Source organism: Crinia signifera, chromosome 8 (genome assembly GCF_055691185.1).
Source record: "Crinia signifera chromosome 8, ASM5569118v1, whole genome shotgun sequence".
Taxonomy (NCBI): domain Eukaryota; kingdom Metazoa; phylum Chordata; class Amphibia; order Anura; family Myobatrachidae; genus Crinia; species Crinia signifera.
The window spans coordinates 181,442,952-181,465,313 of record NC_139224.1 but is presented as its reverse complement, the minus strand read 5'-3'; the positions used below and the strand labels follow the sequence as shown (position 1 = coordinate 181,465,313).

The 22,362-nt window shown below is 44.4% G+C and overlaps 1 protein-coding gene across 3 annotated transcripts in view; it reads right to left on the bottom strand.

Moving 5' to 3' along the window:
• Positions 1 to 22,362, bottom strand: part of TUT4 (terminal uridylyl transferase 4) — a 252,242-nt gene that overhangs the window by 46,897 nt on the left and 182,983 nt on the right. For all 3 annotated transcript variants that reach the window (XR_014454570.1, XM_083157930.1, XM_083157931.1), the window contains exon 25: positions 3,488 to 3,603. Coding sequence is in view for 2 of the 3 variants with exons in the window: in XM_083157930.1 (XP_083014056.1) it covers positions 3,488 to 3,603 (116 nt within the window). In the remaining variant the exon portion in view is untranslated. The remainder of the gene's footprint in view (positions 1 to 3,487; positions 3,604 to 22,362) is intronic.

The window sequence follows — 22,362 nt, the reverse complement described above, 5'->3', positions numbered from 1 at the left end:
TTATCCATATGTTGTGTCATTGTGTATTACCCATCAGATACCATCTATCTACATCCATCTTATCCATATGTTGTGTCATTGTGTATTACCCATTCAGATACCATCTATCTACATCCATCTTATCCGTATGTTGTGTCATTGTGTATTACCCATTCAGATACCATCTATCTACATCCATCTTATCCATATGTTGTATCATGGTGTATTACCCATCAGATACCATCTATCTACATCCATCTTATCCATATGTTGTGTCATTGTGTATTACCCATCAGATACCATCTATCTACATCCATCTTATCCATATGTTGTATCATTGTGTATTACCCATTCAGATACCATCTATCTACATCCATCTTATCCATATGTTGTGTCATGGTCTATAACCCATTCAGATACCATCTATCTACATCCATCTTATCCATATGTTGTATCATGATTTATTACCCATCCAGATACCATCTCTATAAAACCATCTTATACATATGTTGTGTCATGGGGGTTATTCTGGTTCACTCGCAATTCTGATCTGATCGCAGTACAAATTTGTTTGGAAAATGGGCAAAACCATGTGCACTGTAGGTGGGGCTGATGTAACATGTGCAGAGAGTTAGATTTGGGTGGGGTTTGTACTTCAAACTGATATCTATATTGCAGTGTAAGAATAAAGCTGACAGTATTTACCCTGCACAGAAACAATAAAACACCCAAATCTAACTCTGCACATGTTACATCAGCCCCACCTGCAGTGCACATGGTTTTGTCCATTAGAGTGATTGTGCCTTTGCGAGTGAACTTGAATAACCCCCATGGTGTATTACCCATCCAGATACCATCTCTATAAATCCATTTTATGGTGTGTACACATGGTGAGATTACCTTGCTATCGACTCTGTACTATTTACATACAATGTATACAATCAGCATTAGATTTGCACTATATAGTCATTGCTGCCCTGTCTTTCTGGGTTTGATTTGAGCTGTCATCGGGATCGCATACGATTCTGATTATATAGTCAAAATCTAATGTCCAATCTCACCGTGTGTACACAGCATTACAGATCACATATGTTGTCGTCATGGTGTATTACCCATCCAGATACCATCTCTCTATATCCATCTTATCCATATGTTGTGTCATGGTGTATTACCCATTCAGATACCATCTCTCTATATCCATTAGTGATGGCCATAGTTGCCTTTGCCATCGTCATCTTGTCGTCATGGTCTATTACCCATCCAGATACTAAATCCATCTGGAGGACATGGATATGCATTGGGGTGACCGGGACGCCTAAAATAAAACGGTACTTGTGACTTATCTGGGCGCCCGATGTTGAAATTGTATGCCAGTACCCTAAGCATGTGATTTGATGCGATTTGACGTGATTTCCCTTGAAGAGAAAATCGCGTTGCATTGTATGCTATTGTATTGCATGCGATGCGATTTGATGCGATTTTAATATGTGAAGGCACCCAGATGCCTGTTTCATATGTGAATTTGCCCCCCAGACCCCATTTTTAATTGTATACCCACCCTGATGGCTAAATGCCCCCCATTGTTAAAGCCACCCCACTATCAACGCCAACCCGAAGCGTGGCGAGCGTAGCGAGCCCCGAGAGGGGACGCGGATACCTTCACAGCTATACGCGTCCCCTCGCGGGCTTCACAGGTATCCGCGTCCGCTCGCCACGCTTTGGACTCGGTGGCTTGCTGCGCTCGCCACACTATATAAATCCAACTCCACGCCGACGTGGATAGTGGGGGTATGAAAAGGTCGGAGGACGCATACCGCCGCCACTCGCCACGCTTCGGGTTGGCGTTGATTGTGGGGTGGCGTTAACAATGGGGGCATTTAGCCATCAGGGTGGGTATACAATTAAAAATGGGGTCTGGGGGGCCATTTCACATATGAAACAGGCATCTGGGTGCCTTCACATATTAAAATCGCGGCAAATCGCAACGCATGCAATCTGATTGTATGCGATGCGATTTGACGCGATTTTTAGGTGCGATGAAGAAAATCGGGCGCCCAGATAAGTCACAAGTACCAATAAAACTTGTATGATAGCTTTCTCCTCCCCCTGCACATCCCACGAAACCACAGGAAATGCCGATATGGGAAACACTGATACACCACGGGCAGGGGTGTAGTAAGAGAGGAGGAGGCCCATGTTCAGCCTCCTCCGTATGGGCCCTGTCCTCTCTCATGGAACTAGAGCGACCACACCCTACTTCACATGCGCAGATCTCAGGGAACAATCGCACAGGGACAGTTTTCCTTTGATATTCGAATCACATCGCTGTGGGTTTGAACATGCCTTCATCAGGAGCTGAAGTGTCAATGTGTGAACACGCCGAAACACATTGCGCCACAGTACCTCTGTTCCAGCTTGCATTTGGAGAGACACCATACTCCATACCAATGTTCCCTCTAATTTTACGAAGGCTGTGTGCGGCTAAAGATTTTGGCTGTGCAACTTTGCTTTGTGCGCTCTGTTGTAATGTCTGTGCGCACGCTTGTCGAGTTGTGTGCGCGCCCACGTGCGCACAGCTTAGAGGGAACACTTCTCCATACCCTTCCAGCCTGTTTCTTTGAAATCACTATACTAGACCTCATCCGGAGCAGTTTCAATGACCATCTTGGATCCCACTACTCAGTGCCACTCTGACTAAGCGAGGTATTTGCATACCATAAAATCTGCATAATCCGATAAATTTAGTGATTTTGGAATCCACCACTGGGCAATTATCGGGACTTTTTCAATCTCCCTCCAGGAAGGAGACTTCAATTGTCTGGTAAATATATACCTACAGGTGTTTGTGGACATGACGTCAACTCTCTCCATTATTACCTTAATGCTAGCTGGAACTTATGGATATCCATTTTTTAATAGTTTATATATATATATATATATATATATATATATATATATATATGTTTATTTTATGAGAATTTTGTGTATGAAATTTATCATGATATGTGATGTTTAATTCATAAAATATATATAAAAATTTTGTAATTGATAGTTGAGAAAATAATGTTTCAGCAAAACGCAAGCGCTGCATCATATTTTTCTCCTTTCTTTATTGTTTGGGAGCTTTACACCCTCCCAATACAGCAGCTATAGCAATACCTGTGGTTCCTCTTCTCTTACTGTGTGATAAACCTGAATGGACCCTGGTGAATAATATCCAGGGCGATATTAAGGGATTATTCCAAGAACTGTGCTGCACATCCTGCAGGGCACTTATGGGGGCAGCAAGAGCCAATCAGTGCCTCTCATCTTGGAGAGGACAGCCTTGATTCCTGGGGATAGCCAGACCCAGGAGCATATGTACAAAGAGATGGCAGTTCCGGTCACAGCCAGCTCTAACTAAGACACATAGGAGCTGATTGGCTGCCACTATCTCTCTCTAGGCTTTGGTACAAGTTCTGAGCATGCTGCCTGCCGATGGCGTACAGTGATACTACTACTCTCCTACCTTCTGCGCTTGGGACAGTCCTTCATGTAGTGCCCAATCTTCCCACACACTCGGCAACACCGGTCATTAGGAGCCAGCTCCCCATCAGTCAGGACTTTAGAGTCAAAGAAATATTCCTGCAAATACCAGACAAATGTGGAGGGTGAGAGATGCTGCTCAGTACAGTGCACGTGATATAATACAAACATGTATGGAGGGGGAGAGATCCTGCTCAGTACAGTGCACGTGATATAATACACACGTGTATGGAGGGGGAGAGATCCTGCTCAGTACAGTGCACGTGATATAATACACACGTGTATGGAGGGTGAGAGATCCTGCTCAGTACAGTGCACGTGATATAATACACACGTGTATGGAGGGGGAGAGATCCTGCTCAGTACAGTGCACGTGATATAATACACACGTGTATGGAGGGGGAGAGATCCTGCTCAGTACAGTGCACGTGATATAATACACACGTGTATGGAGGGTGAGAGATCCTGCTCAGTACAGTGCACGTGATATAATACACACGTGTATGGAGGGGGAGAGATCCTGCTCAGTACAGTGCACGTGATATAATACACACGTGTATGGAGGGTGAGAGATCCTGCTCAGTACAGTGCACGTGATATAATACACACGTGTATGGAGGGGGAGAGATCCTGCTCAGTACAGTGCACGTGATATAATACACACGTGTATGGAGGGTGAGAGATCCTGCTCAGTACAGTGCACGTGATATAATACACACGTGTATGGAGGGGGAGAGATCCTGCTCAGTACAGTGCACGTGATATAATACACACGTGTATGGAGGGGGAGAGATCCTGCTCAGTACAGTGCACGTGATATAATACACACGTGTATGGAGGGGGAGAGATCCTGCTCAGTACAGTGCACATGATATAATACACACGTGTATGGAGGGTGAGAGATCCTGCTCAGTACAGTGCACGTGATATAATACACACGTGTATGGAGGGGGAGAGATCCTGCTCAGTACAGTGCACGTGATATAATACACACGTGTATGGAGGGGGAGAGATCCTGCTCAGTACAGTGCACGTGATATAATACACACGTGTATGGAGGGGGAGAGATCCTGCTCAGTACAGTGCACGTGATATAATACACACGTGTATGGAGGGGGAGAGATCCTGCTCAGTACAGTGCACGTGATATAATACACACGTGTATGGAAGGTGAGAGATCCTGCTCAATACAGTGCACGTGATATAATACACACGTGTATGGAGGGGGAGAGATCCCGCTCAGTACAGTGCACGTGATATAATACACACGTGTATGGAAGGTGAGAGATCCTGCTCAGTACAGAGTACGTGGTACAATACACACGTGTATGGAGGGGGAGAGATCCTGCTCAGTACAGTGCACGTGATATAATACACACGTGTATGGAAGGTGAGAGATCCTGCTCAATACAGTGCACGTGATATAATACACACGTGTATGGAGGGGGAGAGATCCCGCTCAGTACAGTGCACGTGATATAATACACACGTGTATGGAAGGTGAGAGATCCTGCTCAGTACAGTGCACGTGATATAATACACACGTGTATGGAAGGTGAGAGATCATGCTTCGTACAATGCCGATTCTAAAGTATTCAATGCCACAGTATGCTGAGGCGCTATTCACACTGTATTGTTCCCGGTCATGGCAGCTTCATACTGTCCACTACTGTTTGCAACTCAATGCAGGATTCTGCACCTCCCCCACGATCACTCATTAGTATTGATTCCCATTGAGCACATTGTATGCCTTTATCAAAGCTCGTCCCCCAGCCACACTGCCGCCCCTGGCAATCATACATTACCAGGGACGTCCAGGAACAGAGCATTGTGTACCGAATGGAATGGGTCATGTTGGAGGGTATGTGACACCACAGGCTGCTCCCCCTGTATAATAATAATAATGCCATGACACCACAGGCTGCTCCCCCCTGTATAATATAATAAAAGTAAAGCCTGTGGTGTCATGGCATTACGTAACGGGCATTACGGTGTGTTCCATAATGTGTAATGGGCATTATGATGTGTGCCACCAATGTGCAATGGGCATTACGGTGTGTTCCATAATATGTAATGGGCATTACGGTGTGTTCCATAATATGTAATGGGCATAGCGGATTGTGTAGCCTTATATGTAACGGGCATTACGGCGTGTTCCATAATGTGTAACGGGCATTACGGTGTGTTCCATAATATGTAATGGGCATAGCGGATTGTGTGGCCTTATATGTAACGGGCATTACGGCGTGTTCCATAATGTGTAACGGGCATTACGGTGTGTTCCATAATATGTAATGGGCATTACGGTGTGTTCCATAATATGTAATGGGCATTACGGTGTGTTCCATAATGTGTAATGGGCATAGCGGATTGTGTAGCCTTATATGTAAAGGGCATTACGGCATGTTCCATAATGTGTAATGGGCATTACGGTGTGTTCCATAATGTGTAACGGGCATTACGGCGTGTTCCATAATGTGTAATGGGCATAGCGGATTGTTTAGCCTTATATGTAACTGGCATTACGGTGTGTTCCATAATGTGTAATGGGCATTATGTGTGCCACCAATGTGTAATGGGCATTAAGGTGTATTCCATAATGTGTAATGGGCATGGCGGATTGTTTAGCCTTATATGTAACAGGCATTATGGTGTGTTCCATAATGTGTAATGGGCATTACGGCGTGTTCCATAATGTGTAATGGGCATTACGGCGTGTTCCATAATGTGTAATGGGCATTACAGTGTGTTCCATAATGTGTAATGGGCATAGCGGATTGTGTAGCCTTATATGTAACTTGCATTACGGTGTGTTCCATAATGTGTAATGGGCATTACGGTGTGTTCCATAATGTGTAACGGGCATTACGGTGTGTTCCATAATGTGTAACGGGCATTACGGTGTGTTCCATAATGTGTAACGGGCATTACGGCATGTTCCATAATGTGTAACGGGCATTACAGTGTGTTCCATAATATGTAATGGGCATTACGGCGTGTTCCATAATGTGTAACGGGCATTACGGTGTGTTCCATAATATGTAATGGGCATTACGGCGTGTTCCATAATGTGTAACGGGCATTACGGCGTGTTCCATAATGTGTAATGGGCATAGCGGATTGTTTAGCCTTATATGTAACGGGCATTACGGCGTGTTCCATAATGTGCAATGGGCATTACGGTGTGTTCCATAAAATGTAATGGGCATAGCGTATTGTGTAGCCTTATATGTAATGGGCATTACGGCTTGTTCCATAATGTGTAACGGGCATTACGGCGCGTTCCATAATATGTAATGGGCAAAGCGGATTGTTTAGTCTTATATGTAACGGGCATTACGGTGTGTTCCATAATGTGTAATGGGCATTATGTGTGCCACCAATGTGTAATGGGCATTACGGTGTGTTCCATAATGTGTAATGGGCATAGCGGATTGTTTAGCCTTATATGTAATGGGCATTACGGTGTGTTCCATAATGTGTTATGGGCATTATGATGTGTGCCACCAATGTGTAATGGGCATTACAGTGTGTTCCATAATGTGTAATGGGCATTACGGTGTGTTCCATAATGTATAATGGGCATTACGGTGTGTTCCATAATGTGTAATGGGCATTACGGTGTGTTCCATAATGTGTAATGGGCATAGCGGTGTGTTCTATAATGTGTAATGGGTGTTACAGTGTGTTCCATAATGTGTAATGGGCATTACGGTGTGTTCCATAATGTGTAACGGGCATTACGGCGTGTTCCATAATGTGTAACGGGCATTACGGCGTGTTCCATAATGTGTAATGGGCATAGCGGATTGTTTAGTCTTATATGTAACGGGCATTACGGTGTGTTCCATAATGTGTAATGGGCATTATGATGTTTGCCACCAATGTGCAATGGGCATTACGGTGTGTTCCATAAAATGTAATGGGCATAGCGTATTGTGTAGCCTTATATGTAATGGGCATTATGGTGTGTTCCATAATATGTAATGGGCATTACGGTGTGTTCCATAATATGTAATGGGCATAGCGGATTGTGTAGCCTTATATGTAACGGGCATTACGGCTTGTTCCATAATGTGTAACGGGCATTACGGCGCGTTCCATAATATGTAATGGGCAAAGCGGATTGTTTAGTCTTATATGTAACGGGCATTACGGTGTGTTCCATAATGTGTAATGGGCATTATGTGTGCCACCAATGTGTAATGGGCATTACGGTGTGTTCCATAATGTGTAATGGGCATAGCGGATTGTTTAGCCTTATATGTAATGGGCATTACGGTGTGTTCCATAATGTGTTATGGGCATTATGATGTATGCCACCAATGTGTAATGGGCATTACAGTGTGTTCCATAATGTGTAATGGGCATTACGGTGTGTTCCATAATGTATAATGGGCATTACGGTGTGTTCCATAATGTGTAATGGGCATAGTGGATTGTTTAGCATTATATGTAATGGGCATTACAGTGTGTTCCATAATGTGTAATGGGCATTACGGTGTGTTCCATAATGTGTAATGGGCATAGCGGATTGTGTAGCCTTATATGTAACGGGCATTACGGTGTGTTCCATAATGTGTAATGGGCATTATGATGTGTTCCATAATGTGTAACGGGCATTACAGTGTGTTCCATAATGTGTAACGGGCATTACGGTGTGTTCCATAATGTGTATTGGGCATTACGGTGTGTTCCATAATGTGTAATGGGCATTACGGCGTGTTCCATAATGTGTAATGGGCATTACGGCGTGTTCCATAATGTGTAATGGGCATTACGGCGTGTTCCATAATGTGTAATGGGCATTACGGCGTGTTTCATAATGTGTAATGGGCATTACGGCGTGTTCCATAATGTGTAATGGGCATTACGGCGTGTTCCATAATGTGTAATGGGCATTACGGCGTGTTCCATAATGTGTAATGGGCATTACGGTGTGTTCCATAATGTGTAATGGGCATAGCGGTGTGTTCTATAATGTGTAATGGGTGTTACAGTGTGTTCCATAATGTGTAATGGGCATTACGGTGTGTTCCATAATGTGTAATGGGCATAACGGTGTGTTCCATAATGTGTAATGGGCATTACGGTGTGTTCCATAATGTGTAATGGGCATTACAGTGTGTTCCATAATGTGTAACGGGCATTACGGTGTGTTCCATAATGTGTAATGGGCAGTGATCGCGAAAACCCCAAAAAATAGTGGGTCCCAGGGACCCCTCACGTACAGAAATTGGGGTCCTACCTGACCTTTTCTGGGTCCCAATGAAATAAAGCCTCCTCTACCCTTCCTCCCAACATGGAACATACAGAGACCTCCTCCTCTCCCCCACATGGCATATACCCTGAGCTGAGGGCCGTCCCAAGCCTTTTTTTGGGGGCATAAACATAGCTTTGAGTGCCTCTTACTGTCACTTTTATGGGTCGGGGGATCAATCAATTGGCCCACTTGCATAAAGTATGATACACATATACTAGAAAATACCCAAACACAAAATAGGGACAGTTCGCGCCGAAGGCGCGCATCAAAAATTTAGCGCATGTCTTAGTGGGGAAGGGGCGTAGCCACATACAGTATTAGTACCAATTCACATTATGCGAAACAATAGTGCCACCTGGACTCACTGCGCCAGGATTACACACACCATAATGTCTATTACACCTTATGCCACATACCGTAATGCCCAATAAATATTATACCACACACCGTAATGCCTATTATATATTATGCTAAATAAGTTCCGCTTACCTACATTTCTATAGCAGCCTCCTCCCACCTCCCGCATGCCACATACGCCAGCTGCCTCCTCTCGCTGGTCGCCTCCCCCCCCCCCCCCCCCCCAAATAAGTGTTTACAAAAGATACAGTATTCAAACACTATTCACTACTGAATGGGTGTAACTATGGAGCAGGGTATTTGCATATAGGACAATTTGAATAAAATCATGTAATTTAGTGTTCATTCTAGCACGCGCTATCTTTGAAAACCCATGCAGTTCCTCTTCCCTGCCTGGGGTGTCGCTGTCTGCTGTAGTGCTTCTAGCACAGTGTGGTCTGTATTTCAGCACTGATATGCAAACCAGACCTGTGCTAGGAGCACCACAGGAGACAACCCCAGGCAGGGAAGAGGAACTGCATGGGTTTTCAACGATAGCAGGTGCTTGAATGAACACTGTAACTGAATTTGCAGGTAATGCTAAATTGAGTGTATGACATAACCCAACTGATTCCAGATTAATCTCTTGAACTAGGTATAGCACTGGGGCAGGTGCAAGCTAACATGTATAACTGTTATTTGCAGAGGTTATTTTAACATGCAGATTCATGAGCAGTGCAACCATATGCCCCCTCCAGCAGTCAGCGTGTTAATGTCCCCCCACCACCACCACCCCCCATCTCTGCACACAGCCACTGCTGTGTCTTACCGGGCCGGCGGTAAAGTATTTGGGTGCAGCAGGAGGACGTGCGGCGAGAAGTGCTCACAACATCCTACTCCTCCGCGCGATCTTCAGTCCACCCCGGCGCCTGGCTGATGTGACGCGGCCAGCACGTTCTCATCTCTGCGACCGCATCACAACAGGGGGGGGGGGGGGAATACATATCCCTCCGCCTCCCCGGCATTCTTATCTTTCCCCCTCCGCATACTGATTCGGCCACAGCGCTTCCCAGGGGACGCAGCCATAAGCAGAAACTGAGTCCCTGGTGATCAAAAAGGGGTAAAATACTCGCTATAGCGAGTATTTGCGAACCCTGAATGGGCATTACGGTGTGTTCCATAATATGTAATGGGCATAGCGGATTGTGTAGCCATATATGTAACGGGCATTACGGCGTGTTCCATAATGTGTAACGGGCATTACGGTGTGTTCCATAATGTGTAACGGGCATTACGGTGTGTTCCATAATGTGTAATGGGCATTACGGTGTGTTCCATAATGTGTAATGGGCATTACGGTGTGTTCCATAATATGTAATGGGCATAGCGGATTGTGTAGCCTTATATGTAACGGGCATTACGGTGTGTTCCATAATGTGTTATGGGCATTATGATGTGTGCCACCAATGTGTAATGGGCATTACAGTGTGTTCCATAATGTGTAATGGGCATTACGGTGTGTTCAATAATGTATAATGGGCATTACGGTGTGTTCCATAATGTGTAATGGGCATAGCGGATTGTTTAGCCACATTATAAACTGCATACATTGTAATCAACCCTTATATAAAGGTCAAATCTGCTGAGAATATCTTTGCTCAGGAAAGGAAACATTGTGGCATAAGATAGATAATGATGTCTGCACTGTGATTCCTCTCAGGGAGGTGAGAAGGATCTAAAGGTTCTTTAGGCTAACTGTGCGGATAATCTCCTCGTCTGAAGAGGAAATACTGTGATACAGGATTTATGTTCACGCTTGCATGTTGACTCTTTTTTGAGGTATTTAGCACGTCATGTAATTCTCTCTGCACGTACCAGGTAACCTGACCTGAGACTCACCAGACGGTATATCTCTGGCCAGAGATAACAATTACCTGACCATAGTGTGTACGAATCTGTGGGGAATATGAATCTAAGTGCGTGACACTAATACATCAATCCCCCTAACGGGGCACACAGCATAATCATCAAGAAATAGTGAACCTTATGTGGTATCAGCTATCCACCCAGCCTCCAAACACAGGTTTCCTTGCATCATCATAATCCTAAAATCTAGCCTGCCCATCGCAGGAACGTCCAAGCCCCAACAGTGGAACCCCTGAGCCTACAAAAACAAACCCCCTCCCCAAACTATGGACCTACCAAATAGAGGTATATCCACTTTTGGCAGGGGATAGGGCCAAACCATTCTACCGGGGTTTCCATACACAACCTACCTCAGAGGAGGCATTAATCCCACTAGGGACTTTGTACACAATCAACCTCAGTGGAGATACCACAAGAGGACACAGTGCCCTAAGGGCACAGATATTTAAGTGTTACTGTAAACTTGTATATATGTTTACGTGTTTTATGTTAAACGTCTGTAAATGTCTGTCTAGTAATTATTTTATCCGATACTAAATAAAAGTAAATTTTTAGACTTCAACAACCCACCTAGAGGTGGGACATCCCACCCCTTATCACATTGTGCAACTAGCATTCTCCCACCTGACTCCCCATTTTTGAGCTAGTACCTTTATCCCCCTAATATTTCATCTCTGACTATCCAATAATTAAATTTTCTGCTGATTACTATATGTAATCACTAAACTAAAGAGTGCCCCGCCCCCAACACAAAAGAGAGTCGTTCCTTCTTCTTCTTTCCATAAACTTTTACTCTCTAGGGTGCACCTTCACATCCGTGATTTGTGAGGGAACCTCCTGTTTTCATAATTAAAATTTATTGTGGACTTCTACAAACTTCTTTCCATACTTATCTACTATGACACCAACCTGTGCACTGGTCAGTCTTCCCCTCCCCCTTTCCCTCAAACGTCACGTGTTCCATAATGTGTAATGGGTATTATGATGTGTTCCATAATGTGTAATGGGCATTACAGTGTGTTCCATAATGTGTAATGGGCATAACGTTGTGTTCCATAATGTGTAATGGGCATTACGGTGTGTTCCATAATGTGTAATGGGCATTACAGTGTGTTCCATAATGTGTAATGGGCATTACAGTGTGTTCCATAATGTGTAATGGGCATAACAGTGTGTTCCATAATGTGTAATGGGCATAGTGGTGTGTTCCATAATATGTAATGGGCATTACGGCGTGTTTCATAATGTGTAATTGGTGTTACGGTGTGTTCCATAATGTGTAATGGGCATAACGGTGTGTTCCATAATGTGTAATGGGCATTACGGTGTGTTCCATAATGTGTAATGGGCATTACGGTGTGTTCCATAATGCGTAATGGGCATTACGGTGTGTTCCATAATATGTAATGGTCATTACGGTGTGTTCCATAATGTGTAATGGGCATAACGGTGTGTTCCATAATGTGTAATGGGCATTACGGTGTGTTCCATAATGTGTAATGGGCATTACGGTGTGTTCCATAATGTGTAATGGGCATTACGGTGTGTTCCATAATGCGTAATGGGCATTACGGTGTGTTCCATAATGTGTAATGGGCATTACGGCGTGTTCCATAATGTGTAATGGGCATTACGGTGTGTTCCATAATGTGTAATGGGCATAGCGGATTGTGTAGCCTTATATGTAACTTGCATTACGGTGTGTTCCATAATGTGTAATGGGCATTACGGTGTGTTCCATAATGTGTAATGGGCATTACGGTGTGTTCCATAATGTGTAATGGGCATTACGGCGTGTTCCATAATGTGTAATGGGCATTACGGTGTGTTCCATAATGTGTAATGGGCATTACGATGTGTTCCATAATATGTAATGGGCATTACGGTGTGTTCCATAATGTGTAATGGGCATTACGGTGTGTTCCATAATGTGTAATGGGCATAATGGTGTGTTCCATAATGTGTAATGGACATAGCGGATTGTGTAGCCTTATATGTAACGGCATTACGGTGTGTTCCATAATGTGTAATGGGCATTACGGTGTGTTCCATAATGTGTAATGGGCATTACGGTGTATTCCATAATGTGTAATGGGCAGTACAGTGTGTTCCATAATGTGTAATGGGCATTACGGTGTGTTCCATAATGTATAATGGGCATTACGGTGTGTTCCATAATGTGTAATGGGCATTACGGTGTGTTCCATAATGTGTAATGGGCATTACGGTGTGTTCCATAATGTGTAATGGGCATTACGGCGTGTTCCATAATGTGTAATGGGCATTACGGTGTGTTCCATAATGTGTAATGGGCATTACGGTGTGTTCCATAATGTGTAATGGGCATTACGGTGTGTTCCATAATGTGTAATGGGCATAACTGTGTGTTCCATAATGTGTAATGGGCATTACGGTGTGTTCCATAATGTATAATGGGCATTACGGTGTGTTCCATAATGTGTAATGGGCATTACGGTGTGTTCCATAATGTGTAATGGGCATTACGGTGTGTTCCATAATGCGTAATGGGCATTACGGTTTGTTCCATAATATGTAATGGTCATTACGGTGTGTTCCATAATGTGTAATGGGCATAACGGTGTGTTCCATAATGTGTAATGGGCATTACGGTGTGTTCCATAATGTGTAATGGGCATTACGGTGTGTTCCATAATGTGTAATGGGCATTACGGTGTGTTCCATAATGCGTAATGGGCATTACGGTGTGTTCCATAATGTGTAATGGGCATTACGGCGTGTTCCATAATGTGTAATGGGCATTACGGTGTGTTCCATAATGTGTAATGGGCATAGCGGATTGTGTAGCCTTATATGTAACTTGCATTACGGTGTGTTCCATAATGTGTAATGGGCATTACGGTGTGTTCCATAATGTGTAATGGGCATTACGGTGTGTTCCATAATGTGTAATGGGCATTACGGCGTGTTCCATAATGTGTAATGGGCATTACGGTGTGTTCCATAATGTGTAATGGGCATTACGATGTGTTCCATAATATGTAATGGGCATTACGGTGTGTTCCATAATGTGTAATGGGCATTACGGTGTGTTCCATAATGTGTAATGGGCATAATGGTGTGTTCCATAATGTGTAATGGACATAGCGGATTGTGTAGCCTTATATGTAACGGCATTACGGTGTGTTCCATAATGTGTAATGGGCATTACGGTGTGTTCCATAATGTGTAATGGGCATTACGGTGTATTCCATAATGTGTAATGGGCAGTACAGTGTGTTCCATAATGTGTAATGGGCATTACGGTGTGTTCCATAATGTATAATGGGCATTACGGTGTGTTCCATAATGTGTAATGGGCATTACGGTGTGTTCCATAATGTGTAATGGGCATTACGGCGTGTTCCATAATGTGTAATGGGCATTACGGCGTGTTCCATAATGTGTAATGGGCATTACGGTGTGTTCCATAATGTGTAATGGGCATTACGGTGTGTTCCATAATGTGTAATGGGCATTACGGTGTGTTCCATAATGTGTAATGGGCATAACTGTGTGTTCCATAATGTGTAATGGGCATTACGGTGTGTTCCATAATGTATAATGGGCATTACGGTGTGTTCCATAATGTGTAATGGGCATTACGGCGTGTTCCATAATGTGTAATGGGCATTACGGTGTGTTCCATAATGTGTAATGGGCATTACGGTGTGTTCCATAATGTGTAATGGGCATTACGGTGTGTTCCATAATGTGTAATGGGCAGTACAGTGTGTTCCATAATGTGTAATGGGCATTACAGTGTGTTCCATAATGTGTAATGGGCATTACGGTGTGTTCCATAATGTGTAATGGGCATTACGGTGTGTTCCATAATGTGTAACGGGCATTACGGTGTGTTCCATAATGTGTAATGGGCATTACGGTGTGTTCCATAATGTGTAATGGGCATAACGGCGTGTTCCATAATGTGTAATGGTCATTACGGCGTGTTCCATAATGTGTAATGGGCATAACGGCGTGTTCCATAATGTGTAATGGGCATAACGGTGTGTTCCATAATGTGTAATGGGCATTACGGTGTATTCCATAATGTGTAATGGGCATTACGGTGTGTTCCATAATGTGTAATGGGCATTACGGCGTGTTCCATAATGTGTAATGGGCATTACGGCGTGTTCCATAATGTGTAATGGGCATTACGGTGTGTTCCATAATGCGTAATGGGCATTACGGTGTGTTCCATAATATGTAATGGTCATTACGGTGTGTTCCATAATGTGTAATGGGCATAACGGTGTGTTCCATAATGTGTAATGGGTGTTACGGTGTGTTCCATAATGTGTAATGGGCATAACAGTGTGTTCCATAATGTGTAATGGGCATTATGGTGTATTCCATAATGTGTCAAAAGCAGCTGGGCCTGTGTGCTTAAAATGCCAGGGCCAGTTTTTGGTCCCAATCTGGCTCTGCCATCTGCCCTGATTTTGTCATCCTGCTATGTGTTGACCATAATTGAAATGACCATACTAGGCCTGTGTATTACTATAACTGTTAGGCCACAGCCATCTGTGGTGAGACTGGGCACCCCTGTTGTATATAATACAGTATGTTCTTCCAAGGCCTGTGTATTACAGTATACTGTATCTTTAAATACTATTGTAAAGCGCAAAAGAATATGCTGCGCTATATAAGAAAACTGTTAATAAATAGAATACTGTAAAATTCGGGCCCAAAGCATAGTTGCCTACCCTCCTGCATTCTGCAGGAGACTCCCTGACATAGCAGCAATCTCCCTCTCTCCCTGACATAGCAGCAATCTCCCTCATGTCACCTAGCCCACATTACACCATTACATCATAGTTACCTCCCCTCCTGCATTCTGCAGGAGACTCCCTGAAATAGCAGCAATCTCCCTGTCTCCGTCATTAGTCTAGCAATCTCCCTCATTTCACCTAACCCACATTACACTGTTACATTTTTGGACAAAAAAAGGAATGAGAGACAGATACATTTACACTGAATCTTCAGCACCATTTCCCAGCACTTTACCAAGTATAGTATCTCTGGTACTCTTTACCTAGAACGGCGCCCACAATGTCCATCGCAGTCATCGGGGGTAAAAAATCGCTGGCATCGCATGCACTTAAAAAACGGGTGCGACGCGATGCCCGCGATTTCCCATAGGGATTAATGTTAAAAGTGTGATTGGACGCGATTTTAGTGTTCAATGCCTCAATGCCCGCGATTTTTCCATAGGAAACAATGTTAAATCGGCCACAGAGCCCTAATAGTCCCCCTGAAGTCTTAAATGGCCCCCACAATTTTTAACGCCACCCCACGATCAACGTGAACCCGAAGCGTGGCGAGCGCAGCGAGCCCGCGAGGTGCGGCGGTACGCGTCCTCCGACCTTTTCATACCCCCACTATCCACGTCGGCGTGGAGTTGAGAATAGAATAGTGTGGCGAGCGCAGCGAGCCACCGAACCCGAAGCGTGGCGAGCGGACGCGGATACCTGTGAAGCCCGCGAAGGGACGCGTTTACCTGTGAAGGTATCCGCGTCCGCTCGCCACGCTTCGGGCTCGGTGGCTCGCTGCGCTCACCACACTATTCTATTCTCAACTCCACGCCGACGTGGATAGTGGGGGTATGAAAAGGTCGGAGGACGCGTACCGCCGCCCCTCGCGGGCTCGCCACGCTTCGGGTTCACGTTGATCGTAGGGTGGCGTTAACAATTGTGGGGGCCATTTCAGAGTTCAGGAGGACTATTTGGGCTGTGTGGCCCATTTAACATTGTTTCCTAAGGAAAAATCGCGGGCATTGAGGCATTGAACACTAAAATCGCGTCCAATCACACTTTTAACATTGTTCCCTATGGGAAATCGCGGGCATCGTGGCCATCGCGTCGCACCCGTTTTTTAGTGCATTTGATGGCCGCGATGGGCGCCGTGCTAGGTAAAGAGTACCGTATCTCTTACTAACTGCTTTGGGGCTCATTTACATTTGGATATAAGTTTTTTTTACAAGTCTCCTTTCAGATGTAGCAGTGCACACCCACGCTTCTAGGTGCCACGTTCACAATCTCTCCATATATGGAACTAGACACGCCCTCTGGGTGGAGCATGACACGCCCCCTCAATGGGACGCTGTGCAAAATTATATTACCAACTGTAATCTCCCTGAAACTAGATTCCAAAAGTAGGCAAGTATGGCCCAAAGAGCTTTGGAGGCCCAAGCTGGAAAAAGGTAAATACAGTATTTTAAAGTTGTGGTACTGTATTTGGGGACCAACTGCTACAGTTTACCCTAAGGGAAACGTGGAATACATTCAGAGAATAACTTTTGCAAACAAAATCCCGAACTTAGTACACAGTCAAGACAAAATCACTAGATAACAGGACTCAATAGCGTGAACGGGCGGCAGCGTGGCTGGGGGAGGCGCTCCCGCTGGGTGGGGGGGGGGGGGGGCACCAAGCTTGCCTATCAAAAATTAAGGATCCTTGTACTTAATGCAGGTGGCATTATGTCCCTTCATACTTTCCCTTGAGGCATACTTCCATACTTTGCTGCCCCCTCCTCCTTGTACTCTGTTGTGGGTGGCAAAGGGGGCCTTCAGGGAAAGCAGGGAATTGCCCACCTTACCGAGGTGGGGCAGGGAGGACCACCCAATTTTTTGGGAGCCTCCCTGCCATTCCAGAAAGTTTGTGAAGTATATCTTAAGGGGTTGGAAAGTGGGTATTGGTGGCAATATGGGGGAGAGGGGGGTGCTGTGAAGCCTTACACCGGCCCGGAATACAGTGTGAATAGCGCCTCGGCATTCTGTGCCATTGGATACTGTAGAAGATATTTTTTTCCTATAAAGGGAAGAAGTGACATCAAATCAGTTGTGTGCTCTGCTTGGGATCACACCCAAGACGGATGCATTGTAAGTCGCTCACTATACCGAATTGGCCATAGCCATCTGCGAAGGGGTCAGACACCAGGGCCTGTATCCTACAGCATAATGCGAATGGCAGCACAGCAATGGACACTGTACAGTAGGGAGCGAGTGGTACAGTGGATTACAGGTTTCTTTCCATTTAATAAGAACAAAACCAGTAATACTTTTAGAGATAATAAAGCTGATTCTGCAAATAAAATACCGAACTCAGTACACAGAGTAAAGACAAAATCACGGAAGGGTCCGTTGGCTATTCGAGACATGCACTTTACAGGAAAAGCGACATCTGGTGGACAGAAAGTGGAACTGCACATTACAATTATAACGGGACTTATAACGCAAGGACCTAGTTGCATAGCGTGTGCTACACAGTACGCAGCAACGATGTATGTGTGTGTATGTGTGTGTGTATATATATATATACGTTTCGGTCTATTAGACCTTTTTCAAGCTTGAAAAAGGTCTAATAAACAGACCGAAACGTTGCTAGACACTTGGTTGTCCTGTTACTTCTCTTTACAAGTCCCTTGAGTGCCACCACTTCATTCGCTATTGTAATTGTGGTTCCACACATTGGGAGGGACCTGGGCATCGCTACCAGTATCTGCAGATTGCCGACAGTTCTGCGCATATATATATATATATATATATATATATATATATATATATATATATATATGTATACACACACACACACACACACACACTGGGAGGGGTGGTAGCGGCACTCAAAGAATGTTCAACGTGTCAAAAAATCATTTAATGAAGAAAACGTTGCATACCGTGTTTCCCCGATTTTAAGACCTCCCCCAAAAATAAGACCTCCCCCAGATTTTGGACGCTGGTCCAAAATAAGCCCTCCCCCGAAAATAAGACCTATCCAAATTTCGAAATTTTCCATTCAGGAAATCCCCCCTGATGTCCCTGTCCACCAGCCCTAACTCCCCTCACCTGCATGGTGTAGATACAATCAGCAGTGGCTTCTACTGAAGCCACTTCTGCTTTACTCGCGGTCCCAGTCATGCATTGCAAGCTGCGCATGACGTCATTGCGCAGATCACGCAGCTGCAGAACGGCTGTGGTGCAGTGCTGGAAAGTTCTGTGCTGTGTGTCCTGTTACCCCGATTTATCGCGGTTCAGTAAGTTTATTAAGGAGCACTGGGGGCAAGTTAATTAAGGAGCACTGGGGGCATATCTATTAAAGTAAGCCCTCCCCCGAAAATAAGACCTATGGTCTTTTTTGTTGGTAAAAAAAAAATAAGACAGTGTCTTATTATCGGGGAAACACGGTAGTAGATCCCGAAGTTTCGGGGTACTTAATCCCCTTTGTCAAGGTTTTCTCCAGTAAATTATTTTTTGACATGTTGAACAGTCTCTAAGTGCCGCTACCACTTCTAGTATACTTACCTACAAAGCTGGCACTGAAGCACCACTGCATCGACGGGGCGAGTGCCGATCCGCCCCCCACCTATTTATTTATATATATATATATATATATATATATATATACACATACACACACCGCAAAATAAATAAATAAAGGGAACAACACAATGTAACTCCAAGTCAATCACACTTCTGTGAAATCAAACTGTGCACTTAGGAAGCAACACTGATTGACAATCAATTTTATATGCTGTTGTGCAAATGAAATAGACAACGGGTGGAAATTATAGGCAATTAGCAAGACACCCCCAATAAAGGAGATGTTCTGCAGGTGGTGACCACAGACCACTTCTCAGCTCCTATGCTTTCTGGCTGATGTTTTGGTCACTTCTGAAAGCTGGCGGTGCTGTCACTCTAGTGGTAGCATGAGACGGAGTCTACAACACACACTAGTGGCTCAGGTAGTGCAGCTCATCCAGGATGGCACATCAATGCGAGCTGGGGCAAGAAGGTTTGCTGTGTCTGTCAGCGTAGTGTCCAGAGCATGGAGACGCTGCCAGGAGACAGGCCAGTACATCAGGAGACGTGGAGGAGGCCAACAATGCAGCAGCAGGACTACTACCTCCGCCTTTGTACAACGAGGAACAGGAGGAGCACTGCCAGAGACCTCCAAATAACCTCCAACAGGCCACAAATGTGCATGTGCCTACTCAAACGATCAGAAACAGACTCCATGAGGGTGGTATGAGGGCCCGTCGTCCACAGGTGGGGGTGGTGCTTACAACCCAACACTGTGCAGGACGTTTGGCATTTGACAGAGAACACCAAGATTGGCAAATTCGCCACTGGCACCCTGTGCTCTTGAGATGAAAGCAGGTTCACACTGAGCACATGTGACAGACCTGACCGAGTCTGGAGATGACAAGATGGATGGAGAAGGAGAACGTTCTGCTGCCTGCAACACCCTCCAGCATGACCGGTTTGGCAGTGGGTCAGTAATGATGTGGGGTGACATTTCTTTGGGGGGCCACACAGCCCTCCATGTGCTCGCCAGAGGTAGCCTGACTGCCATTAGGTACCGAGATGAGATCCTCAGATCCCTGAGAGACCATATGCTGGTGCGGTTGGCCCTGGGATCCTCCTAATGCAAGACAATGCTAGACCTCATGTGGCTGGAGTGTGTCAGCAGTTCCTGCAAGAAGAAGGCATTGATGCTATGGACTGGCCCACTCGTTCCCCAGACCTGAATCCAACTGAGCACATCTTGGACATCATGTCTCACGCCATCCACCAATGCCACGTTGCACCACAGACTGTCCAGGAGTTGGCGGATGCTTTAGTCCAGGTCTGGGAGGAGACCCCTCAGGAGACCATCTGCCACCTCATCAGGAGCATGCCCAGGCATTGTAGGGAGGTCATACAGGCACGTGGAGGCCACTCACACTACTAAGCCTCATTTTGACATTTTTAAGAACATTACATACAAAGTTGGATCAGCTTGTAGTGTGTTTTTCCACTTTCATTTTGAGTGTCCAAATCCAGACCTCCATGGGTTAATACATTTGATTTCCAATGATATTTTTTGTGTGATTTTGTTGTCAGCACATTCAACTATGTAAAGAACAATTAATAAGAATATTTAATTCAGTCAGATTTAGGATGTGTTATGTTAGTGTTCCCTTTATTTTGTTTGAGCAGTGTATATATAGATAGATATGTATCCAATCCCAACAGGGACAGTAACGGCACTCAGGGAGACGATTAACTTGCAATAAAAAATGTAATTCGGAGGACATTTTGGGGTATGAGCCCCTTCCTCAGCTCCAATCCTACAGAGGAAGGGGCTCATACCCCGAAACGTCCTCCGAATTAATCGTCTCCCTGAGTGCCATTATTGTCCCTGTTGGGATTGGATACATATGGACTTTGTGTTTCTGGCACCTGGAGCAAGTTGTAACCTGAGGGTGAGTGCCGGCAGTATTGGAGATTACATACATATATATATATATATATATAAATAGAAAAGGTACCCCCAATATGCGCACTCTATATAAAATGGAGAAGCACCTCTGATAGGTCCCCTGTTAGACGGGACCAGGATTCCTGATTTGGATCTCACACAGCACACTCCACCCTACCAAGGCTAAAGTCTGTATTGTGACCCATACTTGTATAATCTGTGAAAGAGGATCTTATACATTGGTGGCGACTTATTCAAATTCTGGTCAGCCCTAAAACACAGAAGTCAGCCAAAGGACCCTATGGATCACTAACTTGAAAAATAAAGGTTTCTACTGTCCATATGTCAGAAACGCGTTGGGTCGCTTGTGTTTCTGACATCTGACAACTGTGAACAAAAGAATTACTGTGCTGATCCAAATGGACATTTTGAATCGTTATTAAATGTATGTCTTTACCAAAATTGCTGTCTTATTGAGGAGCGCCCTCTGAACACCCATTGTTGCATATATATATATACATACACTGAACTCTATATATATATATATATATATATATATATATATATATATATATATATATATATATATATATATATATATACACATATATATAGATAGATAGATATACACACATATATACACATATATACAGTGTTCATTCTAGCACCTTCTTGCCTGGGGTGTCGCAGTCTGCTGTGTGGTTTGCATATTAGTGCTGATATACAGACCACACTGTGCAAGAAGCACTACAGCAGACAGCGACACCCCAGGCAGGGAAGAGGAACTGCATGGGTTTTCAAAGATGGCGAGTGCTACAATGAACACACATATACATACATACATACATACATACATATATATATATATATATATATATATATATATATATATATATAGACACAAACACCTACCTTAGCCTACTGTATATATAAGTACACAAGCACAACCATACATACTGCATGCACCCATTAAATTGGTGTGTCTGGGTTGACTTGGGGTGGCTCTCCTTGGGTTGGTGTGGCTGGGTTGCCTAGGAGTGGCTCTCCTTGGGTTGGTGTGGCTGGGT